The sequence below is a fragment of the Lutra lutra genome, chromosome 10, assembly GCF_902655055.1.
Source record: "Lutra lutra chromosome 10, mLutLut1.2, whole genome shotgun sequence".
In the NCBI taxonomy this organism is placed as follows: domain Eukaryota; kingdom Metazoa; phylum Chordata; class Mammalia; order Carnivora; family Mustelidae; genus Lutra; species Lutra lutra.
The window spans coordinates 45,213,279-45,233,512 of NC_062287.1; the positions used below are offsets into that span (position 1 = coordinate 45,213,279).

The window sequence follows — 20,234 nt, forward strand, 5'->3', positions numbered from 1 at the left end:
TTTTTTGACTGGGTTTTTAGTTTTTTTGAGTGTTAAGTTTGAGAAATTCTTTATAGATCTTGGATATTAGCCCGTTTTCTGTAATGTCATTTGCAAACATCTTCCATTTTGTGGACTGCCTCTTAGTGTTTTGACTGTTTCCTTTGCTGTGCAGAAGCTTTTTATCTTGATTAAGTCCCAAAAGTTCATTTTCGCTTTTGTTTCACTTGCCTTTGGAGACATCTCTTGAAAGAAGTTATTGTGGCTGATGTCAAAGAGGTAACTGCTTACGTTCTCCTCTAGGATTTTGATGGATGGAGGATGATGATTTTGCCAACCTCAGGGAGTTGACAAATAGATCCATAAAAGATAACTTGTCATAATTTTGTTGTGCCACTCTTGTAAACTTTCTTGGCTTCTTCTCTATGCTGTTGAATTGTCTTGCTTTTCTTCCCTAACACCTTTCTTCTTTTCTTCATCCACAAAATGGGGCACCTGTTGTGTGCCAGGCACCATGCTAGGTGCTGGGGCACAGGGATGCCTCTGTCTACCACCAGAGGAAGCAGAATTAGATGAGGGATGTTAATGCAGACCCAGAGACCAAGATGTCAGACTGTTGACTTTTGGTTTTCTAAAGCTGAGGTCCAGACCTAAGATGAGAAGATTCAGAAGAATTTTTGGTAATTGAAAAATGAGATTCTCCCATCTACCTTCCCTCCCGCCAACCCCCCATCCCAAATTTAGATTTTTTATTTCCTTTGGGGCCCCCTCAGAGGGAGGTTTCCTTTGGAAACCAGGAATTTGATTCCTTAACATGGGGTGGGAAGTCAGAAGATGGGAAACAGTCTAATGAGGAAAAGAGAAAAACAGCAGTAGTAACACTCTACCTCAAGCGAGCATGGAAAGGTGACTAAGTTGGTGAAATGTGGTTATTGTCAATAGGTATTTATGGAGAATGTACTGTGTCCCAGACCGTTTCACTTGTAGCCCGATGTCGTACTTGCTGTGACCCCATAAGGTGGATCTTGCTGCCACATAGTACAGAGCAAGCAACCGTATAGACAGAGTCCTCAGGGAGCTGCCAAGGAGCTAATCAAAGGTCAGTCCCCTTCCAGGCATCTCCTGATGCCCAGACTGGTGGGTTCCACTCCATCACAGCAGCATCTGATATTGGGCAAACGGACATCCATAGTCAATGGATATGGTAGGCATTATTTACAGTTTCAAAATAAGTGTCTCTGTAGAGGATGGAGAGGAGTGAGGAAGACCTTGTATGTGGTGGGAACTTGATGCATCTTTGATGAGATAACTAATGGCCTGACCAGAGGGATTTGAACAGGCCCCGGGACTGGGGTAAGGTGCCCAGGGCACACATCTGTGGGCCTATGGACATGAGATCATGAAAGTACCGACCCTAGATGTGTGGACCCTGAGAGTGAGTGTCTTCTTGCAGTTTGTGCCCTCGGTGCCTCACTGATAAGGAGACCTCTCTCTTGGGAGGCTGCAGGGATGGAGTGCTGAGCTCACACAACCTTGCCTCCTTGAATTTTGTGCCCTGAGCCTCTTGTTTGCCTCTCCCCAAGGTCTTGGAGTTGAGCGGGGGCCAGAGAGATGGAGGACATGTTAGTTTGAGGGTCTCATCCCTGGCTGCACCTTACGATCACATGGGCGACTGGGGACTGACCCCAGACCAGTTACATCAGTGTCGTAGGGGGAGTTAGAGAAGGAAGAGACCTGGGCATGGCTAATTTTTTTTTTTAAAGCTTTTCAGGTTGATGCTACTGTACAGTCAGTTTTGGGAATCCCTGAGTTAGTACACTTGCAGAGAACCCCTCACTTTCCCAAGTAGGAAAGTACATGATTGTACAGGAGGGGAGGCTTTATGTTGTTCTTCTTCAAGTCTGAGTTGCTGATTGCTCCAGTTCAGTTAACTTTACGATCCTGGTTTAACTCCAGCCTAGTTAATAAATCAGCTTGTTGCTGCACTACCTTCCTCTGAATTTGAAACCTAGAAAATTATTAAATCTGGAATTCACCTGGAGTGCCTGCTGTTATCAGTGTGCCGGTTTAAGGGGCACTCTGAACTGGGGTTCAATCCAATTCTTAGTCCATTTGCAAGGTCTTATTCAGGTGGAAGATGCCCCTGTCCTGGAGGATAGAGGAGGCCCCCTTGGAGTGTCCCAGCTCTCATAATGGGTAGCTGTGTGACCATAGGCTGTTGGTCTAACCTCTGCTGCTCAGCTTCCTCATCTGCACAGAGAACTTGTGATGACTATATTCAGCTATTACTTCCATTTTCAGGTTTGCTGTTGTCACAGCCAGAAAGCAACTGATGTACAATGAACATGTTTCACTTTGACTAGATGCTGTGCTCTTTAACCAATCATAAGTGGTTTCTGACCTATCGGGAGTCCTTCAAGCTGTGATTCCCAGACCTGGCCAAGCATCTGGCAGCATGTGGGAACATTCTAGAAAATGCAGATTCCTGGGCCTCGTCCCTGATTTTGATTCTGTAGGTCTTGAGCAAATCTGGGAATCTGCTACTCCTCAGCCACATTTGGATATAGATGATGATGAATTTAATTAAAGTGACTGAACTCCCAAATTTAGAGGTCACTATAGAGCTTAAAGTTGATAGAGGTTGTATTTCTTCATGGAGGCTTTCCCTGGCCCTCAAAACTACATTAAGCCCCCTGGTTAAGAGTTTTATAGCTTCCTGCTCTTCTGCATTGTAGACATCTCCAGCTTGTTCAACATCTACCCTCCTTTCCAGAGCATCGATGCTCTGAGGGCAAGGACTGGGTATACTATCAGAACTTTCAGAGCATACAATTTACCCTCTCCCAGAAGTGATATCTTGGATTGTGGAGGGTGCTGCCCTTTTGAGGGGAGAGGGTGTTTCTCTAGCATTTTGAACTTAGACGAACCTCGTGGTGCTTCCCAAGCTGGATAATCAATAAAAACCCATGGATATGTTGGCTTTTACAGCAGGTCTGTGCAACATCAGATGAGGCTTGTTCTACTGTGTCTTTTTATGATTATTATTATTATTTTAATTGTGTTATGTTAGTCACCATACAATACATCATTAGTTCTTGATGTAGTGTTCTAGGATTCATATAATAGTAGTGTTCTAGGATTCATAATCCCTATCTTAGTGCTTCCTATTGATAGGTTGTCAAAGGTAAATCATCCCTTTTGTAGATTGCCATCCTGTTTTAAAGACTTGAGTTTTCTGCCCAAATATGAAGTTTATTTTTTAAAAGATTTTATTTATTTATTTATTTGAGAGAGAGAGCAAGAGAGAACACAAGTTGGGGAGAGAGGGGTAGAGGGAGAAGCAAGGAGTCCAACATGGGGCTCGCTAGGATTATGACCTAAGCTGAAAGCAGATGCAACTGACTGAGCCACCCACATGCCCTCAAATATGAAGTTTAAAATGAATTTCAGCTACCCATTTCCCCAGCTCCTTTCTTTCTTCACTGTTTTCATCTTTTGGAATCCTGCTTATACAAAGAAAATACAGATTTAGCGGGTGGTTCTGGCACACTTATCAAGACTGGAAAATGTAAAAAATTCAGGTTCAAATTTCTCTTCCCTGGCATTTCAGACCCTGTGGGGTCTGACCCCAGGTACTGTTTCCCTGTTCATACCCTATGCTCCGGTTACCAGCCTTCTTTTTGAGTCACTTCATGGTTTTGTGGCCCAGGACGCTGACCCAGAATTCCTACTCTCCTCTCTAATTCAGCCTTCAAGGCTCACCTCGCTTTATTTCCTTCCTAAAGCCCTTGGTTTGGGCCTCCTTTATTAGTACTTCACATGGTACTTGGAGGATGGTTAGTTGTGTGTGACCTTGTCTATCTCACATGGCTTGTTATCTTGTCCTTGGTTGGGGCTTGATGAAAATATTTTGTTCCTGTGGATACAAGTCCAAACTTGCCTAGGAGTGGCAGAGGTGAGTTTTCAGAAATCTGGGGACATTATCATTAGGTTTGAGTGTGAGATTAAGGGGTGAGGGGAGTTGTCACATATAAGGAGTCATTCCTTCTGTCTATTTCATTCTTAATTTGAGGTCACCAAGTTAATCTGTGGGAAACATGAGCTGTCAGCCACATCAGCCTGGAGCTGGAGGAGAAGAACGAACTAAAAAAACAGCTTCCACCTTTAGAATAATCCTCATGATAGCAAAAGCTTTGTATGTTGAAGATCTATCAGTTTTGATCTTTCAGTTGTTCCTCTAAGAAAAAACAAAACACATTTGTGATTGGATAACAAGCTAACATATTCTTTCTTATTCCATCTGTATCATTTGCTCTTTTATTCAGAGGCTCATTTCATTTAGACATTTTATTTATTCATTCAATTTACATTTTTTAAAAAAGATTTATTTATTTGCCAGAAAGAGAAAGAGAGCACAAGCAGGGGGAACAGCAGAGACAGAGGGAGAAGCAGGCTCCCGAATGAGCAAGGAGCCTGATGCAGGGCTCAAACCCAGGACCCTGGGATCATGACCTGAACCAAAGGCAGATGCTTAACCAACTCTACCAACTAGGCGTCCCTCAGTTTACATTTTTGAGCAGTTACCATGAATCAGTCATAAGGCAATGAATTATGCTTTCAAAAAGCCCAATTTAGGCAACATATTGGGTTGAGTAATTTGCATATTTTAAAATAGCATGGTGAAGGCCCTGACCACACAAAAAAATATTCATGTAGCATAGTTTCTAGACAGTGCTGTGGACAGTTTGCTTTTCATGGAAACACATCTCTATGTAAGTATAGGAGAATGCATTCTGATTGAGTTTAAACACATAAAGGTAGGTTCTTTTAGTAACAATGTCTGGTTCCTAGGGTCTCTACCATTCTAAGGGACTCAGGGCCATGTTATAAATTCCTGCATGTTGACACAGGTGCGTTTCTCCCTCCTTCCTGTGCTTTTGCTCCTTTCCATGTCTGTGCATAAAACAAATTGAAAGGGCTCAGTTATTTTCTGGTTCTTACAAGTTGTTCTTAGAGGAGCCTGCCCTGCTTTGAGGGCCAATGCATGTTGCTCATAGCAGATGACAAAGAAGAAAATAGAGCATGCGTGGAAAGAGGAAAGCAAGGTGAAAACAGACCTGGACTGGGGATCAGGAAACTGGGGTCTAATCTCATCTTTGTCCCTGACTAGCTGTGTGACCTTTCTGGGAATAAGGGGGTGGTTAGGTAGTGAAAGATGAAAAACAATGGCTTTGGAACCTTCCAGCTCTGGCTTCATATCATGTTCTGCTTGAGTGACGATAAACAAGTGATTTAACTCCTTGAGCCCAATGTTATCCGCATGAGGTAGAGAGTCCCCACCTCGCTGGGTGGGCAGAGAGATTTGGTGGGATCTCGGAGGTAAAACACATAGCACCACCTGCTCATTTTTCAGTTCAGAGAAAAAAGAGCAAGATCATAAAAAGCTTCGACGACATCATGTGAGGAACAGCTGAGGGAGGAAGGAAGCTCATCTTCCCCTCAGCGAAGGAAATTCAGGAAGAACAAGAAAGCTGTTGTCCTTTTAAATGGCTCTTTGAAAAGGAGAGTAAGGGACACCTGGGTGGCTCAGTGGGTTAAGCATCTGCGTTCAGTGGGGCTGAAGGGTCTGGGGATCGAGCCCCACATCAGGCACCCTGCTCAGTGGGGAACCTGCTTCTCTCTCTCCCTCTGCCCCTCCCCCCTGCTTGTGCTCTATCTCACTATCTCTGTTGCTATCTTTGTCTCAAATAAATAAATAAAATCTTAAAAAGAATCTTAAAAGATTTTAAGAGATAGAGCACACTTACTTGTGAAGCATAAGGAATAACACGGAGGACATTGGGAGATGGAGAGGAGAAGTGAGTTGGGGGAAATCGGAGGGGGAGACAAACCATGAGACACTATGGACTCTGAGAAACAAACTGAGGGTTTTGGAGGGGAGGGAGGTGAGGGGATGGGTGAGCCTAGTGAGTATTTTGGAGGGCATGTATTGCATGGAGCACTGGGTGTGGTGCATAAACAATGAATTTTGGAACACTGAAAATAAAATAAAATAAAATAAAATAAAATAAAATTTTTAAAAAAGAATCTTAAAATCTTAAAAAAAATATTAGAAAGCAAGAAAGCAAGCAAACAAGAAGGAAAGAAAAAGAGAAAAGAAGAAAGAAAGGGCGAGCTGAAGGGGCCAGGGCAAATTGAAGGCAAAGGGTAAAAATTACGGGCAAGTTCAACCATAGGGCCAACTAAGCCCGAGAAGTGGAGCAGCCCCACTGGGGAATTAGGACTTTGGGCATGGGTGCCCTGGCACAGTAGACTGAGGGTCTGATGACACCAGTGTGGTATGCAGCTAGGAGATCTTTGCGCTGCACAGGAGGTGAGCAAAGGTTCTCTGATTGTTCCACTCCATTTGTTCCTTCCTAGGCATCCTCTGAACAATCTGTGGGTTATTCCATCTATCCCTTGATGCCACTATGATCTAGGAAGCTTATAGAATACTTGGTTTGATGCATGATGGTTTGTCCCTGCTGGAAGTGAGTCCCTTCATTGATCAGGGCTGTTTCTGTCCAACGTTGTTTTCCCCAACCCCACCCGGACTCTGGCATAGTTATGCCTGCCCTCCTTCTGCCTCCCAGATTTTTCTTTCCAGCCTTCATTCTAGATGTCATGGGACTGTCAGGACAATTTGCTTCTATTCTCAAAACCTCATCATGTGAGAGTCACTACTTACTTGAGGTTTCCTCCCCTCACTTGGGGTCTGCAGGCTTTGGTACAAACAACAACAGTCATCTGGGGAAGGAAGAGGTGTTCTGTGGGCCTGCCCTTGCACCAGAGCACAGTGGGGGAACAGATGGTGTTGTTAATCAGGCTCTAAGTGGGGTTTGGCCGGGCACCATGATTGGGATTAGGCCTATATGTCTAGCTCTTCTAGTTGTGATCACCAGCAGGTGCCAACTGTTTGGGGCCTTGGTTTTCATCTCTTGCTTAACTTTGGACACTTGACAAGGAGAAGAGTATTGACTTTTGTAGATGTGGCATAATAGGGCTGACACATGGAAAGCTTGAATTCAGCACTATCTGCACTTGGAGCCCGTAAATTTCCCTTTCATGCTGCTGTTCCCACTGCTGCTCACTCCTTATTTTTTTCTCCAGTGTCCTGCCTTCTCACCATAGCTTCAAATAATCTCTGTTAAGAAAAGGGAAAGCAGGAGTAAATACACCCATCACATAGATGAAAAAACTGAGACTTGGGGAAGTCATATGAAAGATCTGGAGGAGAACTCCTTGAATCATTTGGACCTGGTTTTTCAGTCTGGCCCTAGAGCCAGCTTCATGTGAAAGGAGAAGTGGAAGCTCAGGCCTCTTCCATCTGTGTTCATGCATTAAGTATGTGAGTGCCTAGGAGATGTGAGGCACAGTGCAAGGTACTGGGGTCCCAGAGCTCTCAGGTGCCCAGGCCTTGCTCATAAACGAGTGGAAAATAAGCATGAGTAGATACGGATTCGAGACAGTGTGATGAATATCCTGACTCAGGAAGTCAGGTGCTAATGAACACACCAGAGTGATGCCTAACCTGACCTTGAGAAGTTAGGAAAGACTTCTGTTCAGAAAGTGACATCTAACCTGAGGTCCAAGAGGTGTCAACCCAGGAAAGGTATTCCAAGAAGAAGGAATAGCATATACAAAGGCCTGGGGGCCAAAGGAACTGAAGAGTTGTGTGTGGGCAGCCTCAGGCGAAGCACTTGGTGAAGAAAGCTGGTGCCAGTTCACGTGAGTCCCACAGGCCATGGTAAGGAGCTTGAGCATTAGCCAATGGGCAATGGGAAGTAGTGGAGGGTTTTAAACCTGGGAATATGGCTTAGATCTCACTTTTAGAAAGTCACTCAGTAGCGTGATGAGAATGGGTGGGAGGGAAGCGGAAGCTTAGAACTTTTTGCTCACCCTGGAAGCTACTCCTTCTGTGAACACATCGGAAATCCTCGCTGCCAAAATTTATCCCTCCCAATTTTTCCATAGAAATTGCCCTGATTGCTGACTGCCAACTGTGGGCCACTAGTTTATCTATGCGTAAGCAGAGAATGAAGGTCCATAGTCAGAAGAATTTTGTTCTGCTTCCCAGTTTGAGGAATCTGTGGATGGGAGAATTAAAGGACAGGTCAGCACTGGGGTGGATTAAACTGACAAAGCTCCTGGCAAGGGGCGCTTGGGTGGCTCAGTCAGCTAAGCATCTGCTTTGGCTCAGGTCATGATGTCAGGATCCTGGATGGAGCCCCAGGTCAGACTCCCTGCTTAGCAGGGAGTCTGCTTCTCCCTCTGCACCTTCCCAGCTTGTGTGCACTCACTCTCTCTCTCTCTCTCTCTCTCTCTCTCTCACTCACTCTCTCAAATAAATAAAATCTTAAAAAAAAAAAAAAAAGGGCGCCTGGATGTCTCAGTGGGTTAAGCCTCTGCCTTCGGCTCAGGTCATGATCCCAGTGTTCTGGGATCGAGTCCCACGTTGGGCTCTCTGCTCAGCAGGGAACCTGCTCCCCCCGCCCGCACCCCATCTGTCTCTCTGCCTACTTGTGATCTCTCTCTCTGTCAAATAAATAAATAAATAAATAAAATCTTAAAAAAAAAAAAAAAGCTACTGGCAAATACCAGCCCTACCACACAAGGGTAGTGGCTGACACTTCCCTGAGCCCTACTCTCCTCATTTGAAAAACACAGATCATAAAATGCTTGCCTTACATCTCTCTGAGGATCCCATGAAATGATGTTAAGTGCCAGGCATGTAGGACATACCCAGTAAATATTTACTTCCTTCTCTTTTTTCCTGTCTTTCCTTAGTGCTGCTCCATCTGGAAATCGTACAGCACTAATGTAAGGCCTAATATAGGATGATCTACTTCTTTCTGACCTGCTCTCTCCTATCCTCCTCCTGGCACACTCTGCTGTCCCAGCCCTGACTTCTGTGATACTCTGCAAACGTGCCAGACCTGCTTCGACCTCTGGACCCCCGAGAGCAGTGTGGCTTGTTTCCTCACCTCTGTCAAGTTTTTGTTTCAGTGTCATCTTCTCAACAAGACCAACCCTAACCACTCTCTTTAAAACTCCCAACTCCCTCACTCCTTCCCTTCTATGCTCTGTTATATCACCTTCTGGCAAGTTATATAATTTAATTATTTAGGCGTTTTAAAATTATTATTTAACTTGATGTCTCCTCTGAGGGTCCTTAGGCTCCACAGACAGGACTTTTTCTCTGTCTTATGTATTGCTGTGTCTCCGGTGCTTCCAAAAGTGCCAGGCACATACTAAGCTCTCAGTAAATGTTTGCGGAATGAAATGCGTGATTAGCTTCCATGACAGAGAACATCCAGAGTATTGGGAACTGGGAAAGCAGCTGGTATTGAAGAGTCTTGACTGCCATCCAAGGGCTCTGATGCTCTCTCTCACAATTAGGAGTCAGAGGTTTCGGCCCTTCCCTCCTTTCTCTGTAAAATGAAGACATTGCCCTTTGTCTCACTGATTTTGGGGAAAAACCTTTAACTCTTGGAAGCTCTTATGCAGAAGCACTGGTTAGCTTGCGGTTGTACATGAAGGTGTAGAAACCAGCACTTCCTCCTTCAGCAATGCTCCTAGTTACCACCGCTGGACAACCTGAGTTGTTTCTCTCCTTTTATCTCTTCCTGTCCTGCACTCGTTGACTTTAAAAACAGTCTCTCACTGAACCATATGTCATCATCCATGGTTCTCCAAAAGTGGCCTAAATTCAGGTCCTTGCTGGCCTCTGAGGTCTAAGGAAGTTACTATGCATCAAGGAAGCTATTCTGCAGGAAAGAATCAACAGCCGTCCGCTGGTAAACTTGTATACTTGGATGAGGTTCATTCATTTACTTACCTACTTCTTCACATTCAGAGACTCCCAGTCAAATGGTAGTGACTGAAGGAAGATAAATAATTATAGCGGTGGAGGTGGGTATATGGAGAAGAAAGTGTTTATGTTAGGCTCCCACAACAGAAGTATTGTAGAACAATCCCAAACTTCAGTGGCTTCCAACAACAATTATTTATTTCTTCCCATAATCTCCAGGTCCGCTGGGGTGGCCTTACATACTCCGGGTGGCTCAGGTCCTGGTCTGACCTTACATCTCCTTTGCTGGGACTCAGACTGGAAAGGCAGGAGCTACCTGGGCAGGCTCTTCTTGGGGCCGGTGGCAGGAGTATAAGCCACCAAGCCAACCCACATGAGCCTATGCTTGTATCACATTTGTAGCATTCCATTGACCAACGTCACAGGTCAAGCTCAACAACAGGAAGATAGGGATGAATAATCTGCCTACTCTCGTGGCATCATGGTTGCATGGCTATTTCAGGGAGGGAGTGAAGAATTAGGAAGAATAAGTGAATCTACTTTTAATTCTAGCCGAGGTAGTTAAGGAAGGCTTCGTTGGAGATGGTAACTTTCATCTTTGAAGGGTGAGTATTTTTCAAGATGAGCAAACAGGCACCGACTTATAGAAATGCATGTACATTTTAGTACATTCTTAATGTTTGAGTAGTCAGTGTGAGCTACATGCAAGAGCCTCAGGAATATAAAACAAAGGTCATCAGAGCACCTGTTTTTGAAGTCTATACTTCATGGGGGAGATCGGAGAGAAATAGAACACAAAAGAGAAAAGGGAATGCCATGACCAAGTACACTCTTATTTGGGGGGATAGAACAAAAGTGTGAACTCAGAAAGGAAGCTAGAATATATTTTTAGTTGCTATTTTTGGTAGAGGATGCAAGATACATGCTGTTTGATTTTCATTATTTCACTTCATCTTTACAATTTGTGAAGGACATCCTACTGGCAGGCAAGTGGGAATGAGAAAGCTGAGCCTCAGAGTGGGGGGTCACTTGCTAACGTGACCGAGGGGATACTTCCCAGGGGTTCTATTTAGCCAAAGTGAGGAACTTATTCATAAAAAGGACTCAGTGGTACACGTACTGTTTTATTCTTAAATGAGACTGCCTAAAACTTACTGAATACTTGATTCTTAGTGTCTGCTGTCTGTGAAGCACTGTGTTTGTTAAAGGGCCCCCATCCTGGAGTAGGGGACCTCTGAAGCCCCAAACAGCTGTGAAATTCTGCATGTCACCTTCTCATTGCACATGGGTTTGAGTGGCCTCAAAGGAAATAGGATTCTTGCCCAAAGTCCTACTTAAAATCCTCACTTTGGTTGGGGGAGGTTGCCTCTTCCTTTCCCCCAGTTTGTCTACCTGTACCAGTAAGTGTTCTTCGTTCTCAGAAATGAAGGGAGCAATCTTGGGGAGTTGCTCTAGATCCAGCAAGGGTGAGAGGTGGAACCAGGTGAAGAATAACAGTCCGCCCTTTGTGCACACTACCTTTATGTGATACCAGCTCATGACCCGTCATTACAGAGTCCAGATGCGTTCCCGTGCAACATTCCTACTCACGGAGATGTGAGTACTTGTGAATTTTTATTTCTAGTTTCTTACCCATGATCACTTGACAGCTGGAATCACGTCTTCCTGGTCTTACTGACCTTGAGTGTGACTTTTTAGCCTAACATCCCATGATTTTGGAGAGCGAGAACCAGCTCCTTTTTGCAGCCATTGCTTTCCTCAGTGAGTTGTCAAACATCAACAGGCATTTTGTGTGCTCTCCATCTTGGTGTTCTGGAATTGAGTAGAAGCGTGTTTCATGACCCGTTTGCTCAAGAAGCTGACCAAACCGGTTTCCTTGATCTCGGAGACCATCTCACTGGTCATCCTCTTTCCCCAGGCACGTTTTAAATCTTGTAAAAACGAGCAATGCTTACAGAACTGCCTCACACTGTCTCACGTTCACTGTCTCCTGATCCCCCAGGTGTCATGAGATGCTCAGATGTTGCTGCCTCTCCTCGAGTTGATGACCCGGATGCAAGACGAGTGAACTGAGTCTGATAATAAGCTGAGTCTAAGACTGGTCCAGAGTGAGAGTGTGAGTAGGAATGCCACTGTGGGAACAAGTGACCTGGCTGGTAAGGAATGCAACGTCCTTCTGAGAGCCTCCTCTCCACGTCGTCCCACAGACCACCGCTTCCTCACTGGAAAGGGCGCGGAGGACTTTGCATTCAGGCACCTAAAACTTTGGCCGAGCCAATGTAAGACTTTTGCTGCAGAACTGAACAAGACATTACTTCATTTTTTTTTTTTTTTTGCATCTTCTAATCATTGAGCAACAGGCATAGTTGTTTTGCTTTGAGAACTGTAAGCCAGATTCATTGCTCTTCATTTTGTGTATGATTTTCAAAATGATTGACTTGAGCTTCCTGACAGAGGAGGAGCAAGAAGCCATCATGAAGGTGCTGCAGCGGGATGCTGCCCTGAAGAGAGTTGAAGAGGAGAGAGTCAGGTAAGGGCCTGGGAGGTCCCCTGGCATGGGGGAAGGAGGGACAGTCTGTCAGAAGATGGGACACATTCTCTTCTCAGCCATAAGTGGAAATTCTGACTTGGAGCTTGAACTTATAGGTTTTAGGTTTTAGGTTACTCCCTGGATGGGACTTCTTTCCTTCTTAGTGTCTCTTAATTAATCCCTTAGGACTCCTGCCAGAAATAGTCTTTTTTTTTTTTTTAAAGATTTTATTTATTTATTTGACAGAGATCACAAGTAGGCAGAGAGGCAGGCAGAGAGAGAGGGGGAAGCAGGCTCCATGCTGAGCAGAGAGCCCGATGCGGGGCTCGATCCCAGGACCCTGAGATTGTGACCCGAGCTGAAGGCAGAGGCTTAACCCACTGAGCCACCCAGGTGCCCCCTGCCAGAAATAATCTTAAACGAAACCCCTATAATTTATTAAATACTGAATTAAAAATGAAGTCTATACAAACACATACATACATCTACATACACATATTTGAATGTGTGTGTATTATATCTGTCTTTTAAAAAACTGAATCATGAGGTAAATTGAAAATATTTTTTAAGATTTTATTTATTTATTTACAGACAGAGATCACAAGTAGGCAGAGAGGCAGGCAGAGCGGGGGGGGGGGGAAGCAGGCTCCCTGCTGAGCAGAAAGCCCGATATGGGGCTCGATCCCAGGACCCTGAGATCATGACCTGAGCTGAAGGCAGAGGCTTTAACCCACTGAGCCACCCAGGTGCCCCTGAAAATTTTTTTTTAATTCCTAAGATTTTTAAAAGAAAATAAATCGGGAAGTAGCTCACATTTCTGCATACTTTGAGAAATGTTTGAATTGGTTTCAACAGCAATTGAAATTGGCTCTGACTGAGCCACTCTTTCATCTGTGTCTCACAAGAAGGAGTGGCAGCTTCGACATGTGCTTGCTGAGAGGAGCCCACATGTTCCATGTCAACATTCCCTCCACTTTCCACTCACCCACAGGGTTGGTAGAAGGAGAGTGAGAGCAGGATGCCGAAGAAGTGGGCTTGAGCCCAGGCCCTGCCATCTGTTACCTGTGTAACCTCGGGCTTTGAAGACCTTGAAAGGCTTCTGGAATGTGAGTCGGTGTATTAACTGCATAATCCCCATCCCAGGAGTTATCTGAAAGGAGCATAAGCCATGTTCCTATTTCCTGGGACACAGGACCATGAGTAATGGATCTATTGGCACCATTTCCCATATTTTGACCCTAATCAAACATGCTGAAATTCACTCTAAGCCCTTCAGAGCATCTATTTATGGCTACTAATAATAGCTCATGAGACAGTGCTTAACAAACTAATGATTCACAAATGACAGCAATGAACAGATTGCAAAGGGCATTTTTCTGATTTCAAACACACTTGCGCAGTTGGTAGGGGCTCAGGGTGGGATATAATTATGCCTCCTTGATGTGTGAGGAAGTTGACTTTGAGACAGGTCAGGTGACTTGCTCAAGCTCATACAACCCATAGGTGTCAGGATTGAGAGTCACATTCTGGTCTTCAGGTCCTCATGCACTAACTCTACCACTTTTTTCTGAGAAAACAGTAGCAGACCAGCCATCCTGGCACCTGGCCATGGAGAACAGGGCAGCTGCTTGGTATGAGGTAGGACGCTGAGCTGTGATGGTGACAGGTGCTGGAGAGCCTGAGAATGGGACTCTTTACTAGTCATGCACCTCCCTACAAGCTGCCTGTAGTCCTCTATGCACCGGGATATGGGGGGGGGCTGTTCTCCATTCTTAGCAAGTAGGGTGTCTTGAGTATTTTTATCCACGAGGGGCAAAATTTACCCTAATCCTCCCTCAGAGCCTTTTAGTAACACTGATCCTTTACCCAAATACAGTTTATAAAGCCCTTTCATGAATGATGTCCTACGTTTCCTCACAACCATGCTGAGAGTTTGTGAGGCAGGACTGTTACACCCATTTTTAAAAATATGGAGTGAGGACAACACAGAGACAATACTAGCTGATTCTTAAAGCATGGTGGGAATTCCTTTATCCTCTCAGGAGACAAGACAGGGAGACTTGGAAAGAAAGTGGTGGAGCAAAGATGGCCCTGGGTCCCTCTTCCTACGTCAGGATGTGGGGACTGTAACTACTGGGTTGCTGAATTCCTTCGATTCCTCCACTGATCAGTTGTCATGTGTGGTCTGCAATTCTGTGTCCTCTGTTGAGCTGGGTTAGGAAGAGAGCTTTGTCCTCCCCCTCTTTTAAATGCACTTGGCCCTTGGGACTGCAGGCTACTGAGTCTTCCATGGAGTTGTGTGTTTGAATGGAGGTGTTTTTACAGGCATCTGCGTGGCTGATAGAAAAATCCTCCAGAAATGTCAAATTCTGGCTGGAACTGGGCTTTGTAAGGGGTGTAAGCCTATAGCCTCTGGTACCAGCTGTCAGCAGCCCCAGTGACAGGGAGTCCCTTAGTCAAAGCAGTGGATTTGCAGACTCCCTTTCTGTTCGCTCTTTCTCAGGGTGCCCCAGCAGCTGCTGCTGCTGCCTTTTTTTTTTTTTTTTTTTTAAGATTTTTTATTTATTTATTTGAGAGAGAGTGAGAGAGCATGAGAGCGGGGCGGACTCGATCCTGGGACTCCAGGGTCATGACCTGAGCCGAAGGCGGTTGCTTAACCAACTGAGTCACCCAGGTGCCCCGCAGCTGATGCTTCTGTAAACTGATAGTGAGAAGTCTTGGGGTGGCAAATAAATCAAGTGTGAGTTGAGCCCCGTGTACTACCACCACGCTGGGGAAGTTTTTAGTTAGGCATCAAGCACCTGATGTAGACTCAGCTCAGATAGGTTTAGGACTCTGGTCCTGGGGAGGAGTGATGGTGCAGGGTGGATGGGGAATGGGGCAGCCAATGAGCGTGAAGCCCGTAGGGGGTGGACACAAAGAGGTGCAGCCTGTGGCCTGGCCTGCTTCACATAAAGAGAATGGCGCTCTGACCCCTCTTTGATTTAGGACTGAAGGGACTTGTTGTTATGGGTCTGAGGCTTTCTGCCCCTAGGCTGGTGGAACTAGATCTCTGGTCTTTGAAAATGCTGTTCTGTAGGCTTTTGCGTGCAGCCCCTTTGCCAGCCTCTGGCTGGTTGTCTTGGACTGTTGCGTTAGCTTTCTCTATAGCCTGACAGCTCTGGAAAGATTTTTTGGTCCCTATCAGTCATTTTACAGATGAAGAAGAAGGTAAAGCCCAGAGAGGGAAAGTGACTAGCCCGGGGCCAAACAGATAATCCCTGCCAGAGCCGTGGTAAGACCAAGCTCTCAGTCCGGTGCTATTCCCTCCACCCCATGCTGCTATTATTGCCCTTTGCAGTTTGGGAAGCTACAAGCTGTCTTTGTTAATCATTTGTTAATTGTGAAGCACTGTCTAGGAGGTATTATTAGTAGCCGTAATCAGACACTCCAGAGTGCTTGAAGTGAATCTCAGTGGGTTCACAAAGCATCATGTTCAGTTAGGGTCAAAATCATTGGTATTCTTTCTTTACAAGACTAGGGAAGAAGTCCCCTGCTTAACCTTGGAGTCAAAAGTGACATGAGTTTGAATCCTCTCCTCACCACTGATCAATTGTGGTTCACTGGACAAGTTACTTAACCTCTCTGAGCCTTAACCCAGAGACTGAGAATGACCGTTAACACCAAACCCAAAGGATTAGAGTGAGGATTAAGTAAAATAATTCTTAATCTTAGCATGTAAGAAGTGATAGACATATTTCCATTCCCTTATTCCCCCCTTCACCTCTGCTTCTAAAAAAGGGCAGAATTCTATGCTTGATACTCTGACTCCTTAGGAGGAAATTACTCCCCAAATTCTCCATTATTTAATGTAGTGAAGTTTAATCGAGCATCTACTAAGTACAGGGAACTTCTCTGGACAATGATATGAAGAGAATTCTATGGTAATTAAAATACGGTGCCTGCACTCAAGAAAACTGACCTTTATCAATAAATTATTCATTATCAATAAATTATTTATTATATATTTATATATAGTATATAAATATTATCAATAAATTATTTATTATCAATAAATTGATAATCCACCTAATGGATTATCAATTGCACATTTAAAATCTCAGCTTTGTTTCCCTAACATGATTTTACAGTTTTCCAATACTTCTCCCTAGCTGGTGTGTGGTTTTAGAAACACAAGTCATAATTCTGATATTGGCTTAAGCAAAACATCATTAGAAAGGCAAACCTGCCACTATAAATCAGACTGATCTTTCGAATGCTAATTTTTTATGGACTGTGGAGTATGATTCTCCTGCAACTCTGAGAGGATCTCACTAATGCAGTGAAGCACTATTGCCCACTAAGACCAGGTGCTGCCTCCCAGTGCTTTTCGGTCCGGCTCTAGGTGAGATTTCACGTTCACGCTGAAATCTGTTTGCCTTTCCTGACATATCAAGGGCTTCCGGTTGTTCACAACCATGCTCATCTGAGACATTGTGCAGATGACTTCATCTCTGTGTTACCTCCGGTCTGATTTCATGAATGAGAAAGAGGAGTGTCACCCAGGGGAAGTAAACGTTCAGTTCCCAAATCACTCTACCTGTTTGTGGTAGAACATGGACTCAACCCAAGGGAACAGCCCCTGTGGTGTCTCAAGAGGCAGCTAGAAGATACCCGTCCCAGGTCACGGCCGCCCTGCAGCTGTGTTTCCCGCTGCGTCTCTGGGCACAGTCTTTACCATGCGTGGATATTCAGCTCGCTCCCTAACTGCTGGAGACATTCCACAGACCAGCAGTGAGGCAGACATCAGGATAGATTCTTTCTCTCTTCCTACCGCCTCTTCTTTTTAAGAAACACCATTCTGCATACACATATGTAATTTTAGTCTTTTATGGTTTGAAAATGAGACACTCTAAAGGTGGTGTTTCCTGTGCTTGGCGTCATACTGTCAGCAGGATATCCCAGCACCACGCCTCCCACCCCCGTGCACACAGAGCCACATCGCCAGGATGGGCATTCTTGCCATAGATAGCATCTCAATCGTGACCACATCTTATGATTCTTAGCTGTTCCCCTAAGACCTAGTTTTTTATTTTTATTTTTTTCCTAAGTAAAGGCAGTTGGCATTGAAGAACTGCTTCCCAGGACCTCTGGGGTGTTTTCTATCAAAGCCAAGAGTAGAGGAACCAACATTTGTCAAGAAACCATATTGTATACAGAGCTCCACATACATTTGCCCCTTTCAGCTACACAGCAGTAGTAGCTGAACCTGCTTAACACTGAGGAAGTGAGGTAGAAGAGGTTAAGCTCCCCGCACAATTGAAGCCTTGTGCCTCAAACTGCAAAGCCTGTGCTTTCCACCTGCTGTGCTGCTCAGCAGATGGTAGGGATTTACGATGTGTCCACAACACAAGGGACACATGTGTCCTCCCATCTTCCACTGTGAGGAACATTTGAAATTTATTTCATTCTCACATGTGTTGGTTTTCAGATTCTCTTTCAAAGGTTAATTCCTTTGTAGAGTGAAGTGTGATGGTCATCTTAGACACCAAAATCATGTTTGGCTCACTCAGGATGGAGTAGCAGATACCGCCTTGACCAGGAGGCTGCATGGCTTTTGGTCCTGGCTCTGTGTGTCTTTGGGCAAACCTCTTAACTTCTTTGGCCCCGGAATACTTTCAATTCACACAGTATAACCATCTAGTCTAGAATATACTGAGGGGTTAAAAAAAAAAAGAAAAGGCTGGGGAATGGGCCAGTTAGCCTCTCTGGACAGCCTGCTGGTTCTTATCTAGTTGACTAGATGACATCAAACAGGTAGGCCTTTGCCAAATCATGATGCGTAGCTGAAAGCTGGGGTGTGTTGTGTAAATAAAAAGGGGGAAAAGAGGATAGACTAAGGGAAAACTGTTGAGGCCAGCCTGGAGGGTGTCCCTGCTTTTCTGGCTTTCCTCTGGAAGTGCTCACACTCTCTCTCTGCAACACTGGAATTGAGACAGGCATTGGGCTGTCTAAAATGTTGAATTTTTTATGCACAATTCTGAGAATATGGCTGGTATTAGTGGGGATTAATGAACTGTGAACTATGAACTATAAAGGGGATTAATAAACTAATGAACAAATGAACACATATGGCCTTTAGCGTAAGGAGGAGACAAGATGGCTGTCTTTTATAATTGACTAAATTGTGAAATTGTAGGTATTAAATGAGATGATGCATGTTAGGTGACTTGCATGGGGCTAGTACAAAACATGCTTTGTGTGTATTAGCCAAAAGAATGGGGGCATGTCCTGCCTGGAGGGCCAGCAGGACCCTGTCCTGTCTGGGACGAGGGCTCTTCCTCTAGCTTCACTTAAGCCCACCAGCCTGTGGGTTGTTAAGTGGACCTCTTCTCCAGCCTCAGCTCTCTCCTATGCTCCGTGTGCCTATGTGCATAGGATGGTAAGGGATGAAAACTGGGATCTTAAGAAACCTCTTTTTCTCACTTCAACTAAATGGTATAAGAATTAGAGAATCAAATGCCATTTTTTATTGGTACAATTAGAGTTGATGAAAAATGAGACATCCACCCAGGCTGATGGAGAAGATTATAAGAGCACCATCTAGATGGTGGGATTTTTTTTTTTTAATGATCCTACATCTTTATAAAACCTGGGTTTTAATGTCACACATACATATTCATCTATGAAATATTCCAAATGACTAAGATCAAAAAAGAAATTGATTAAACCTAGCCGGGATTATCATGTGAGGAAAGACATAAATGGCACTTAGTGAATTGGAGTAGTTTCTTATTCCTTTGCCGCTTCAGTGATAAGCTGGAAACCCCTCCTAATTCCATACTGTAATGGCTCCCAGCCTTCCAAGGGACCGTGTGTTTCGGCGGGCCTGTCTCAGCCAGCGTGTGCTCACGGTGCACACGATCAGGGCTTCCAGACAGTTGTTTGGGCAGGAGCAGGTCCAGAGTAGCACACAGGCACCTACAAAATGCCTCTCAGCCAAACACCAAAAATAAGTAAATAAACAGCCTCCTGAAGAGGAATCGAGAGCTGTTAGGTTAGGAAGGTTTGTGGTCTCTTTCAACAAGATGATGGCTGATACCCGATTTCATGTTCGTTCCTATTCTGCCGAGAGTGAGGTGCCCTGCCTCGTCTAAGAAGTCACTGCCTTCGTGATGGGTATGGTTCACTTAACCCCAGCGGTGGTAGGATCACTCTTATCTCTTGCCTGACTCAGACTGGGGTGGCCATGGAACATTTATGTGTTCTTTAATTTACCCACTTGCCAAACAATTGTTGGGTATCAGCTCTGCGCCAGGCTCGGTGCTGGGTGCTGGCCTGACAAAGGTGATTAAGACGTAGTCCTCACCTTCAGGGAGTTTGCAGAGTTGACAGGTTAGTGGGTGAGACAGATGTGCAAATAGATCATTGGAATATGATGTGGTCAGTTCTGGGAGTGCCTGGGGAAGGGCAAGCTTTTGCCCTGTGCCTTGGCATTCAGGGAAGGCTTCCCCCTGGCGGTGGCATACGAGCCAGATCTGAAGGATGAGGAGCAATGTGCTGCTCAGTGAAGTGAGGACAGAGATCCTGAGAGACTTCAGGATTTATTGGCTTCCTACCAAGATGGAGGGAGGCACTGCTAGGGGCTTTTAGGTAAACACCTCATTTAATCACCTCAGAAGTCCTGCCAAGTAGGTCATATTTTCCTGTCTTTACAAAGAACCGAAGCTTCAAGGGGTGCAGTAACCTGCCCAGGTAGCATATAGGAAGGGCCAGAACTAGGATTTGGACCTGTTTGGGAGAGTCTAAAGCTCATAGTCTTTCTGCCAGGCCTTTCTGCTTCTAATATTTAGGGAGGTCAGAAAGAGCAGTTTGGAGAATAGTAAGAAGTCTAGA

At 44.9% G+C, this 20,234-nt stretch overlaps 1 protein-coding gene across 17 annotated transcripts in view; it reads left to right on the forward strand.

Moving 5' to 3' along the window:
- The window catches only part of SYTL2 (synaptotagmin like 2), a 117,339-nt gene that overhangs the window by 38,852 nt on the left and 58,253 nt on the right, over positions 1-20,234 (forward strand). For all 17 annotated transcript variants that reach the window (XM_047690930.1, XM_047690929.1, XM_047690932.1 and 14 more), the window contains one exon: positions 11,832-12,359. In XM_047690930.1, coding sequence (XP_047546886.1) covers positions 12,247-12,359 — 113 coding nt within the window. In that variant the 5' untranslated portion in view covers positions 11,832-12,246. The remainder of the gene's footprint in view (positions 1-11,831; positions 12,360-20,234) is intronic.